This window comes from Lissotriton vulgaris, chromosome 4_1 (assembly GCF_964263255.1).
Source record: "Lissotriton vulgaris chromosome 4_1, aLisVul1.2, whole genome shotgun sequence".
Classification (NCBI taxonomy): domain Eukaryota; kingdom Metazoa; phylum Chordata; class Amphibia; order Caudata; family Salamandridae; genus Lissotriton; species Lissotriton vulgaris.
The window spans coordinates 1,024,557,318-1,024,570,885 of record NC_141691.1 but is presented as its reverse complement, the minus strand read 5'-3'; the positions used below and the strand labels follow the sequence as shown (position 1 = coordinate 1,024,570,885).

Genomic DNA, 13,568 nt, shown 5'->3' with positions numbered 1-13,568 from the left:
TTAAAACTAGTCAAAATAAATTAGGAAAAAAGCTTTAGGCGAGTCCATTTAAAAAAAAGGTACAAGTGTCTTTGATAAAATAGCTGTAGATTTAACACCAATAGAGTGGCATGAGAACTCTGGAGAAAATCATGTTAAAGAAACAAATGAAAAGAATTAAGCATCTGAATGTATGCATCTAGGACCTATGTAGAGATTAAATGCCAGTTGATCTAGCAGTATTTATATCCGATGTGAATATGGCACTTTACAACATATGCAGTCCATCGCATGCCATTAACAATACAAGTTGTTACAACAACTTGCTGTGGGGGGGATGGGATGTGGAATAGTATAGTTTACTTCAGTCTGTTCAACAGTAGGGAAGTTGTTGGATTTTAAATCCAACACCTTCTGCCCCCCTTCAGAAAGTCATAACGATGTGAAGTGTAATGGTTTGCGATGCAACAGCTCAGTCATAACTGCTTTGCAGTGGCATGCGATGTAACGATGTTCACCTCCTGATGCGAAAGTAGAATTTGATTTTATCGATTAAGGATTATTCCTTACACTCATTAGGACGTTATGTATATATTGAATCCTTCGAAAATTATTGCAACTGTATGGACTTGAGAACTCTGCCTTATATATATATCATAAGGGATTCCCTTCAATACACCCCCCCCCCCCCCCCCCCAAAAAAAAAAAACTGACGAATCACCAAATGCATGGCGGCAGTTTGCATGTTCAGACAAACTGAGACATGGGTTTGTAAGAGGCATGGTGTTCTGTTTTTGGTGTGAGGTTTACAAAACATTTTCCTGAACAAACAGGTCATGTCTGTGACTATGCGTCTAGGCTCAATCACCTTGCTTGAATAGCATGTCAAATTCAAACTGGAGCCTATACCAGAAGCTCCCCAGTGCCAAAATGTATCTGACAGGAACCACGGGACCCAGCTCCTTACATATACGGTGCTGGATGTGATGCTCTGTTTACAGAGCATCATACTATTAAGACTTAAAGTGACTATTTGAACAGATCAGAACTTGCTATTATTAACTGTAATGTGCACAAGCGATTGAACCCCATCTGGAAACAGGGATTGTTCATTCAAGTGATAATCTGGAGACCGGTTTGGAATGGTTTCAGGAATAAACTAGTACAGTAGATGCAATTACCAGTTCACTATAGATTAACCAGGCGCAGGTGCATGAGCAGACTTCCTTTAATTGTGGGGTGCATATAGAATCTCAAACCACATTGAAGTTCTTAGATTGGCATCCCTTGCCCCTTTCAGTGTCAGTAAAAACAATTGGATGGAATTCTGAATTAACATTCACCCCCAGTCACAGATATGGGTTAATGCCATTTTTTTGCACCCCAGGCCATTACAGTGTAGATGTAGCATGTCCTGCGTGGGTAAGGTACCTGTGATTCAAAGAGCTCCTTCAAACAGAGATCAGGATTACATCCTGAATTAGATCAAGGGGTCATTAGGAGACAGTAGAGGATTCCCAAGTGTCTGTAGGGGATACCTGCTTTCGGATGCTTCTGCGAAGCATGTTAGTGCCAGTTGGAGTTATTATTTTGTATGCAAAATAGGATAATCCAATGGCACATTTCCCTAGTAGGCCTTTTACCAGCCTGGAATCTTGGCAGGGGTGAACCAGGTATAGTGCTGCAAACATTGATGATATTTAAGTAAACACTATTCATAGTCAAAAACGTATGCAGTGAGAACTTTCACTCCTTTGCGATCAATTAGAAGGCGGGAAGGTACATGGAAAATTAATGTAGTCCACATATGTAGCCTTGTATTGCTCCATTTCCCACGCTCGAGTAGAAAAGCAAAAAACACTTCAGGATATCGCCCCTCCCCCCCCCCACGCCATCAACCACCTGAAAAGCTCACATGCCAAGAGAGACGTTACCGAAAAGACAAATAAACGAGGTCATTCTTAGTTTTTATTGAACGGAGAAAATTTGGTTTAGATCATGCTTCACATTCCTCCAATAGCATACTCAGAAATGCTAAAAATATAGCAAACTCTTTGAAGGAAACCTTCTTGTCACCATCCAAGTCCATCATTTTCATCACCTCTTTTGCCATGTCCTCGTCTTTCCCAGAGGCCTGTAGGGGGGGGAAGAGGCAAATCAGGAACAAGTTTAATAAAATGAAATACAATTTGTTCAGAAAATTCTACTTATCGCTGTGTAGGAACTTTGGAGAAGCTTCCCTCCCAACACCTCCCTCCAACCCTCAATTACCTCCATTAATCTGGACAGAGATTGGTCATTCTCAGTGCAATCGCTAAACACGGTTCAGACCATTTTCCAGATATTACTTTTGACTAGATGGGCTAGCCAACAAGAGACATCCATTAGTACCGATTGCTCAAATCCTATACCATGGCAGGCTCTGCAGTAAGTGAGGAGCAGTCTTTAAGAGGTAGTTCTGTGGAATATTAACAAACAAAGTCCATCCCAGGGCAGCAGTCCAGCTTCTGGTCTCCTAAAATGCAGTCCGCCTAAAGCTCCACCCTTGAGGTTGCTGCATCCGTCACCTACTGCATTAAGGAAGAACCCTCAGTCGAAAGACCGGGGCTGAGAGGGACTTTATGTACATGGTCATTCTCGAGAGAGAAAGTTGCAGAGACCGCATGCAGGTCAGAAAATTCTATAGTACAGAAATTGCCCATTACGCATGCTTTTTCTGCAACTCCTTACACCATCCATGGTGTCCCATGACGTTCGAGCAACGGCCCTCAGCCTCAAACACTGGATGAGGCTTACAATCCATAGTACACCTACCTAGAACCACTAGAGCCAACATTCAGTCAGTCCTTCTGCCCTCAATTTGTAGACACGTGGATTGAACCAAAAGTCACATTTGTAATTAGAATTTCATCCTTCCTTTCAGATATTGACTAAATATCGCACTAGGAAAATTTAGTGTTCTGGCCACTGCATGTAATCCAAGAGCTAAAAGGATACCAGGAGTTTGATTTCATACACTGAAAACAACACTAGGGAAAATAGGTTCATGGTCATCTTGCCTTCTAATATTTCATCAGAACAGCCAACAGTCACTGCCCTCCTCAGACATGAGCTATAAGAAAAAGAAAATGCAGAGGGCAGAGTAATAAAGGAGACCTTCTGTTTTGTACTTCAGACAGGACAGTCTACTAGTGGTAAACATTTACTCAGTCATTAATCATTCGATTTGTGTGCAGCTAAGTTGGTCAGGTACTAGGCCAGGTCCTATACCTCAATCAAGGTAGTTTGTAAGTTGGCGATCTTTACCCATCAGCATTCATAAAAGTACGTCCTTTCAGAAGTCTCCAACTAATCTATATTTTCCCCTTAATTTGTAGTGGAGAAGTGATTACAGCCAGGCAGCTAGATGACCCAATACTACCCATTTTTTCCAGCAAGACTACTGGAGGGTGTCATTTGGGTGACCGAGCTTACAGTCACTGTATAATTTTACCTTTAATAAATGTAATCAAGACACATCCAGACTTCTTCAAAAAGCTAGTATATTCTTGGTCACAGGCTCTCCCTCCCACATACATTTTTAATTCTAAAACGCGGTTAAATTACGTACACCACTCTAGACAGTCAAACTACAAGTGTTGCTTATCCGAAACAAGCAAGTTAGACTGAATAATGTCCAGATAACATGGCAGAAAGTCCTGACTTCAAGGCTCAGGTGCTATCATTCTGGAATTGTATTTTAAACATCACACCCGGGGTGTCCAGCATGGCGGTGGCACAGGTCACATTTTTTTTAAATTAAAAAAAAAATTACCTTCCTGCCTGGTCTGGAGTCTTTGCTCTCATCTTCCAGAACAGGAAGCACTCAGCACACAGGCTCTCCTGACAGATCAATGCAGCATTGCGATTGGTCTGAGTGCTGAGACAGTGTTTAGCCAGGGGCTGAGGGGAGCACATGTTCCATATGCAGGCTTTAAAGCAGCCTGCATGAGAACAGGGAATTTGCCCATGACTTAAGGGTGGCCCAAGAGGGCTGACCAAGCAGTCACTGAACACTTGCAAGGGTTGTACCACTTCTCCCATGCTCTTCAGCCAGGAAACAGTTAACATGGTGTTAACATTGCACAACCTTTACCACGCACCCATAACAACGCATGTCATTACTACGACTTGCGCTGGATGGCGCTCTTGGTTAAGGAATAGTGTGATTTTCTATTCCAACACCTCCCCCACTGTTACGTGGGCTGGAGTTCGAATAGAAAATTATTAATACTCAATCCTGTGCCCTCCAACACAAGTAGTTTTGATGACTTTTGTTGTAAAAACTGCGATGTAAAGTACCGCAATCAAAATAATTGCGTTCTGTCATACATCCTCTTCAGCCAGACCCACTAAGCAAGCTGCTGCAGCAGGACTATAATTAACATTAATCATAGTTTTATTTTTTTCTTGCTTGAAGGCAGTGAGGCCACGCTCCTCTGCCTTAGTGGAGGAGCCGCCACTGCTTAGCTCAATCTTCAATCTTACTAGTAGGGTGAAGAGCACATGTGGTTTCCAAATACTCCTATTCAGGTAATCTTGAAGATTCCCATTTAGGCAGCTGTGCATGCCTTCTGTAAGAGCAAAATAATACATCTAGAGTAGACCACACTCATTCTGCACAGATATGATGCAGATATTTATTTTAGTGAAGCAACAAGAGATTGAGAGATGCTAGTCATAAAAAAACTGGAATATTGCCAAATGTTACTGGTGGAAGAAGTGACTTCACTACTAGTGTCTCTATAGTGATAATCCTGTACTTTGTTCTAAAACAATCGACCCTCAGTTTTATACTTCCATGGACAATCCATCTCTATGGAGTGTAAAAGTACCAATAAAAGATATCCAACCTAAACTGGCATGACATTATCAAGCCAGCACCCAAACAGAGTCCTGAATAGGAACTCAGAAAGCACCTGTTAGGCTGCAAGCAGCATTGTGAAGGTCTAGGCATACATTTGGCTAATAAGCCCTACAACAAAAGAGAATACATAACTATTACCTGGGCAATATGGACCTATAATGCCATCAAGTAGTTCTGGTGACATTTACAAAAGACAAGGCTGAAGGTAGAGTTTTATCAATTATAACGAGAACTACTGTGCCTGTTTTTTTTTTAATGCATGTTATGTTTGACTGACACTGCAGGCAAGTCTTAATGTTTTGGGAAATGTGGGTTTTGTTCGGGGATAATAAAATATTTGCAACAAAGTCTTATAAATCCGATTTTAAAATGCTAACAGTTGTAAGGCAATTAAACATGCAATTTTAAATGGGGTTCTTTCGAAGTACAGTGACGAGTTCAAAAGAAAATAAAGTGTAATGTGGGACAAGACATTTTTGCAGTCAGGGGCGTTTGTTTTTCATAGTTTCACACACACAAGGATTAATTGGTAAAGGTTTGCATCGAGGATAGGACTGCAATGGGACGCTGGTCCGGTATAGTAATCAATGTTCTAAGAACTGCACAGATTATGAAATTACAAAATACCTGCTACCAACATTTTCTTTGGAAAGTTAAATATTCTGCAAATTAATTAAGCACTTAATTATGGAAAAGGATTCTCAGCAAGACCGTTTTTGCAAGTTACATTCTTTGAAACCACTGGCAAACATTCAATAGGTATACCTTTAAAAATAAATAGATGTTTGGTTGTACAAACTTCAAACCGGCAATAAAAGGTATAAAAGGGCGGGCGTCTGGGGGACTAACCATATGGGTAAAACAGGCCTGGTGTTTCAGTTTCTGAACTGTATGTGGATAACCCTGATATACTGGCTATAAGGTTGAGCAAAGCAGGGGGGCAGGATATGCTCATTATCAACATATACTGTAGAGGCCTCCCTGGCGGACGATGCCCCAAGTTGATAGGTGCTTTAGACACACTATTAACGGGCTGGAACAAAGGCTCATTCATTATGTTAGCAGGTGACATCAACTGTACGATTGAGCCATTGTATCTGCCGGAGGATAATTGGGGGTTCGAAGAAGATGCCACGTGGAAAATCCCTGAACTTTCCAATAAAATTCCAGTCAAAGTAACGGAGGCCGCTCTGAATTGGACAGCTTTTTGCCTTACATGGGGTTTAAGGGCAGTGAACAGTCGCACCAAATCAGACATTGGAGCCAACCCCACTTTTGACAATGGTGTGAGGAAGAGTCGTATCGATTACATCTTTATAAAAATAGAATATTGGAGCGTAATTGATGATATGGAAATTGTAATGCGCCCAGAAAGTGACCATAACCCCCTGTCCCTGAAATTTAAAATGTATGATCAGACAAGTTTAGGGGAACCTGATCCTAGGGGGCAAGGGGTTGTAACCATATCAAATGACCGGAGGAGATTGAAGTGGTCAATTATATCAAATGATGTAACGATACAGGCCAACATTGAAAACGTGGTGACGAATGCTCTAATTAACATGAGGACTGTTGTTGAGCGGGGCCAGGGCGAATTAGATAAGATGATGTGCATACATGACAAATGTTTCTCTGAGCTTAAAATTATTTTATCAAAACCATGTAAGTCTAACACTGGGCACCTGAATGCACCAAGAGCAAAATGGTACAATAGAGAATGCAGAGAGGCACCTAGTTATCTCATAGAGAAAGTTAAATCCAGAGACTCTTGCGCAGTAAAAGAGGCCAGGAAAAGGTATAAAAAAGTTCAATGGGTGGCAAAGAAGGAATGGGAAGATGATTTTTGGGCAGACCTCCTGGACGCCAGTAAATCTAATAACCAGACCAAATTCTGGGATATTGTTAAATGTGGAAAGGATGGTGAGTTCCGTACTCCGTCCAACCATGTTTCCCCGGAAGACTGGATAAAACATTACTCCACTCAATTCTGCCCAGTAGCTGTTGACTCTATGTCCAGATCGACCCTGTTGCCGGTAATACCCCCTGGCAATACGACCATGTCTTTTACTGAAGCGGAAACGGAGCATGCATTAGGGTTAACAAAGAGGGGGAAAGCTCCTGGGTTGGATCAAATCCCAGCAGACCTATTCAAAGCTAATATAGGCCTTTGGGTACCTTACTTAACAAGCATAGCTAACACCATAGCGAGAGGTGCCCGCATCCCTAAGACATGGAAGGGGGCGGAGATTCTCCCCATACACAAAAAGGGAGATAGTTCCCTGGGTTTGATCTATCGCCCGATCAGCCCAACTTCCAGAAAGCTATGCTCGAGGTCAGTACTTGGATGGCCTTGAATTGCCTCCGGCTTAACTCGGACAAGACCGAGATCATGACCTTTGGAAAACTTTCCCCTGAATGGTCCCTCGGTTGGTGGCCAGAAAAGCTCGGCCATCCACCTGTCCCAGTGGAAAAAGCCAGAAATCTGGGAGTGATTTTTGACAACAAGCTGGTTTTTGACCTCCATATCAATAAGGTTGTGTCATCTTCATTTTACATCTTGAAAAAGATTAAGAAGCTGCTACCATATCTCCCTCCGTCAGCTGGGAAGACTCTGGTCTCTACCTTAGTCTTCTCAAAAATAGATTACGGGAACCCTCTCTTCCTCCATACTCAGAAGCGTGTCATAACGAAGCTGCAATCTATTCAGAACGCGGCTGCCAGGATTCTCCTCAACATCCCTCGCCGCAAATCTACCACCCTTGGTATTCGTCAGCTTCATTGGCTGAGAGTTGAGAGCCGCGTTAAATTCAAGGCCCTCTGTATTGCTTATAAGGCCATACATGGCACAGGACCCAGATTCCTGATCGAAGCTTTTCAGCTCTATACCCCCAGAAGGCAATTAAGATCGGCCAATACCAGTCTTCTGCCGGTCCCACGTACAAGATCAGTCACCTGGGGCGACAGGCGCTTTCTCGTGGCCATTCCAAAACTTTGGAACCTCTTGCCAATTGCCATTAAAGCCGCTCCGAATCTGATTAGTTTCCGTAGGCTTTTGAAAACATGGTTATTTAACCAGTGAGAAGACGGTAGGATGATGAACTTTAGTTGCTCCACAGCGCCGAGACACCTTCGGGTATTTGTCGCGCTATAAAAGTTGCGTAAATAAATAAAATAATTGACTGCTTTCAGAAAGTTTTTGCTCGTATGATCCTGGCGAGGGTTCATGGGTGGATGGAACTTGAAGGAATACTGTCCCCATTACAGGCGGGCTTTAGATCTGGTACAAGTACCATTGACCAGGTCTTGAGGTTCTGTATGATCTTCTGGAAGGTCGTCATACTCGGCGGTGGTACCATCTTCGCTGCTTTCATAGACTTGAAATCAGCTTTTGATTTGGTGCCGAGGGGAAAATTATGGCAGGTATTAAGGGACCTAGGAATGCCGGGGCAATTAGTGGAAATGATTAGACTACACGAAGATAACTTTGCCAGGGTAAGATGGGGGGCACAAGGGCAATTCACGGACTCATTTCCAGTTTCACGAGGAGTCCGCCAGGGGTGCGTTCTCGCACCCACCCTATTCTTCATAGATCAGGTAGTGAAATTATTCGGGTCTACCAACACTGATGCACCGTCCCTGGCGGGGACTAAATTCCCAATGTTGATCTTTGCTGACGACACCCTCCTCTTATCAAAGACGAGGGGTGGTCTACAGAGGGCCTTAAATCACTTTGAGGAATATTGCAATCAAAATGACCTTCAGATAAATGTGGGGAAAACTAAATTTATGGTTTTCTCCAGGAAAAAACCAATACGTAGTAGTGTACAACTAAACGGGGTTAACCTGGAACAAGTTGACACGATGACGTACCTGGGGGTCACTCTGGATTGCCGACTGTCCTGGAAACCACAAATAGAGACCCAGCAGTTAAAACTGGCCCAACTGACTGGCTGCCTCTTGCGTGAGCAAAATAAATCTATCACCAAAAGGGTTGCCCCCGCATTACAAATTTATGATGTTAAAATTAATGCTGCGACACTCTACGGGGCAGAGTTATGGGGTTTTATGGATCTCTCGAGCTTGTACAGAATCCAGTGTAGGTTTCTTCGCAACTTGGTGGGGCTTCCCCAATCAACTCCACTGATCCCTCTTTGCCACAACATGGGTTGCCCTCCAATAACAGGCATGGCAAGATACAGAGTAGTGTCCACTTGGAGGCGTTTATGGACCTCGGAGGATTTGGCACTTTTTGTAAAGGAGTTAACCAAGGTGAAGGCTATTGGGGGTTCCGAGCGAATCCCCTGGCTTCGCTCGGTGAAAGAGCCTGTGTGATATGGGCCTTAGTCATCTGTGGGTCTCGCCAGGCATTAACAACTTCCCCTCGAAAAAGGAATTTAAGGGTTTATTTTGGGCCTCAACTCGCTATTCTCTGGTACACGCCTCTAGTTCTGAAGATCTGACGGGGCGTTTTTTAAGATTTAAATTGGATCCGGCCCGTGAGACATATTGGGACCTTATCTCCAGGCCAATGGACAAAAAAATTGTACCACCAATTTCGGGTGGTCTCATTACCCCTTAATTCCTTTACCTCATCTTGGGGCAACAACTCTACTAATCTTTGTAGTCGCTGCCCCGGGTGTAAGGAAACTGAGGGCCATTTTTTGTTCGCCTGCCCTCAATATAGAGAACCCCGTTCAAAATGGCTAAAACCCATCTTCAAACGCATGAATTGTAAAAAAATCCTCGGACGCAATATGGGCTTTACAAACAAACACAACTGATTTTACTGTGATATGTTTGGCCAAATATTTAGGTTGGGCATGGGCAATCAGAGCTAGAAGGAATTTAATTGCCACATGATCAAAAAATGTGTAAACTGTATAGTGCTTTGTAGCAAATGCTAAACATATTTTTAAGATTTGTTAAATTTAATGTCTTGTTTCTTCTCAACAAAGGTTTAATAACTTTTTTAACTGTGGATTCTAGACCTACTGTATACTGTTGATAACATATAGATATAACTATTTTTATAAGATTTTGTAACATGTAGAGATAATGAAACTGTTTTACATGTTTTGTCAAAATTGTCTTTTATGATTTTATCATCGAAATAAAGACATTAAAACCTGAATAGATGTTTGGTTGTACTCACAGATAGACTTGGGAACTCTTCCTTCACAAGCTTGCTCAACTCCTCCTGGTTCAGCTCTCCAGTCTTGCCATCAGCCCCAGAGTATTTCTTGAATGTCTGGATCATAGTCCCACACAGCTCTTCCAGAGGCATCTTGATTGTTTTAATCTGTAAAGCAAGTGCACAGGAAACGCTCAGGCGGGTTCAAAGATATTCCAGTTTCAAAAATTACAGAGTCCTTAACTCCAGCAGCCAGAAACCACAGGCCCAAAGGTACCAAATTATCTATAGGCTCCCCCAGCCCCTCTGTACTGTTTGTCCAAGCCAGACAGGAGCTCTGTGGTTCTGCTCTGGATGGTTCAAATGAGGATTACTCTTCGCCCTTACTGGCCAGTGTCAATAACCGCATCCCTTTGGTTTACCTTAGTTTTTATCTGGTTTGAGGCTTCTCAAAAGTAGCCAAAATGCAGCATGTTGGCACTACACAAAGTACAAAGAAACATCCTAATCCCAATCTCATGCACTCTGGCCCGGCTAGCTCGAAGATTTCCTTCTGTGCGGTCTTGTTCTCCCATAGATCTATTTTACTCTCCGGCCATCTTCCATTCTTCATGTTCTCCACTAGTGTTAACACATCAACTCCAGGTCAGAGGTCAGTGTACAATCAGTTCAAGTTAGACCAGATGGGAGGCAGTTATTGGAGCTGCGGTATGCAAGAAAGATCTGAACCCTTTCATCCTGATGGGGCTAAAGTTGGCATTTGCAGTGGTCGCTATAGAGACCGTGGTTCTTACCTTTACTTGGTGCTTTGATAGCCGCAGTAGGGACAGCAGGCACTGATCGGTGTGTCCAGTGCAGTCAAAATGACGATCAGAAAGTTATGAAGTCGTCAATGCCAAATGAGCCATTGGGGCCCACCAGCAGGGCTGGGTGAACATACATGGGGTTTGAATGGAAATACGGGGTGGTTTTGTTCTTGGGGGGGCCTATTTATCCCTTGGGGGTGAAGGAAACCGTTTTAGGTTTCAATGCACCCACTGCAGAGCTCCTTTTATGCCTGGCAGTTTTCAGCAACATTAATTGTCACTCTCTGGTGAATGATATCCCTTCTGGACAGGGATCGAAGCGGTCTACTGCCAGTTTTGACTCAATTAAAGTAGCGCAAAAAACAGGTACCATGCAGATCACAGCACTTTGTGGATAGCTCAGTGAGTTACTGCTTTTGTCAAAGTTACTTGCAGTTCCTAAATTGCAATCGTAACTAGCACAGTGACCTAAGAACTGACAAAGGGCTGCGTGATACCGGTTAGAAAGTTGTTTTTTTCCCCACGATCTTTCATTATTCAATCTTTTAAAGGCTTTCTTTAGGTAGAAATAAGTTGCTAGTAAAGCCAACCCTACTGAGAAATGCTTCTCCAGACAAAGCACTTAAAAAATTCCTACCAGTGTGGATGACATTAAAAATCCTACACATTGTAGTCACCTTTGTTTTATGTAAAATTTCCTATACACTGATCTCACCAATGTTCTCTGCACGTGTGCGTGATATAAAGTGCTCCAACACCCTACCCTGGTATGAAAGGTGCCATAAACCAAATTAAGTACATGAAAGGGGAACTATGGAGAGATGAGGAGCACTTTTGAAGAGTGACATGATTAAGTCAGGTGTAGGAAACCATTAGGGAGTCCAAAACAGTTTGGTCTCACTGAGCGCCACGAGCGCAGCTTATTGAGGTGGGGGATGCCAACATCCATTTAAATGCTCTTACCTTTTGCTCAGCTTCTTGGCTGGGTTTAAGAGTATGTGTGAGCACTTACGTTTTGTTTAAATTCATGCTAGACATTTTATTTTTTGTGTTAACCATTAGAATGTCTGTGGGTAAGACCAGTGCCACCCTGCAACTTCTCAGAAGTGACTGTAGCCCTTTTTGTAAGAAATATTGTCTCGCAAGTGAGATGCATGCGCTAGCCCAAAAAGGAGAGGAGAGAAGGGAAGGGAAGGTAAGTTTAAGAATAGTGACAAAGTAGGGTTAACAAAATAAAATAAAAAAATATTAAAAAGCTAAAGCGGCGAGCTGTGCTTGATGGTGGATAAAAGACATTAGGTAAAAATAAAGACTAGACAGCCTTGGTTTTTGGCAACCCTGACATTAGGCAGTGGAGTTCAGAGAAAAACAACTTAGTGCCCCACGACTTATTCCTTTAAGAATAAAGCACAGAGTCCTCCTCGGATCAAAGTCGTTCACTTTGTGACGCAGATACCAGAAGAAAACATGTGGTTTAAAAATAGTTTTGCTGTTCCGTTTTAGCCTAATACACTACAGAAGGGAGTTAAACCTATGGCTTTTCCAAGCTGCCATTTGACAGTCCAGGTTTTTCCTCTTTGAATTCTGAGGCAAGTAGACGTGTTACTTCAGTCATTAAACCAACTTACAGTACAAAAATGCTAATTTGACTGGAGCAGCACGTCATGCATGCACCTGTGGAATATAGAAATATTGGATGGATGAGTATATTAGCTTTATCAAATTACGGACCGATGAGACCTTGAACTGCATCCATTCAAAAACTGCCAAGAGATCAACTTTAGTTGTATTGTAAGCTACACCCAGTCAGATTTCATAGCGATCACGTTTTCTGGTATACGCATAATCAGCTGCCCCGCCTCAGGTTGGTTGCACCCTGGGACTTGTAAATCTGCTTTCTTTTCTTCTCTATCGAATACGCAACACCACACGCCTTTTAGGGTCCAGTCAAACATCAGGAAGCATTTCAATTCAACCAATATTACGAGCTCTCACATTATTCGGACCAATGTGCGAGTAGCACGTTCAGCCCTGGCTTCCTCTGCATTATGAAGCTTGCTATGTTTGTCCCAGGCCCAGCCCCAAAGAATACGTACACCAGAATACCAAAATGTAGAAGTAGTAAGTGGACTAGACAGCATACGATACAGCTTGGACGTGGAATATTCAAAATCTCTCCATTCGGTCCATACTGGTTTATATTACGTCCAAACTACAAGCCCCAGAATGCTCTAAAACACCACAACGGGCTGATGCACAGGAGACAAGTAGTAACTTCCCCAAGCATGGCCATTCTCTCCCTGACGTCAATCAATTGCTCGGTCTTTACATATACAAACAACGTTTCATTTAATTTGAATACAAACGTGTACCTGCTTATCTCCAGACCGCCCTAGTCCTACCAAGGAAAGTTGCGACTATTCACAGTAGGACAGAGTCTCCCACACCAGGCTCGTCTTCGCATTCTGGAGGGCTACAGGCATGTGTGTCTCATAAAAACAGGACCACAACCCCCAACATGCAAAGAGACGAGCCCTGGACTGGAGCAACTGATCACCCAAAGGCCAGGGACACTCGACAGTTAAGAGACAGGAAAAAGAGCTGTTGTCACCCAGAGCAGACCACAAGCACCCCGTATACCAACCAGCACCTACCGAACGCGTCGAATCACAAGCGGAGAAGAACCTGGAGGAGGAAGCTTAGTAGACGTGCGCGCTCATGAGCCTTTTTAAAGGCCCTCCAGCCC

The 13,568-nt window shown here is 43.0% G+C and overlaps 1 protein-coding gene across 1 annotated transcript; it reads right to left on the bottom strand.

Moving 5' to 3' along the window:
* Window positions 1–1,931: 1,931 nt before the first annotated feature.
* On the bottom strand, window positions 1,932–10,180 carry LOC147722821 (protein S100-P-like). Its single transcript, XM_086966898.1, has 2 exons — window positions 10,038–10,180; window positions 1,932–2,113 (listed from the first exon to the last, which is right to left on the bottom strand). Exons 1-2 carry the CDS (start codon window positions 10,167–10,169, stop codon window positions 1,976–1,978), a joined length of 270 nt encoding a protein of 89 aa, XP_086823024.1. The 5' UTR covers window positions 10,170–10,180; the 3' UTR covers window positions 1,932–1,975.
* Between the last annotated feature and the right edge of the window lie 3,388 nt (window positions 10,181–13,568).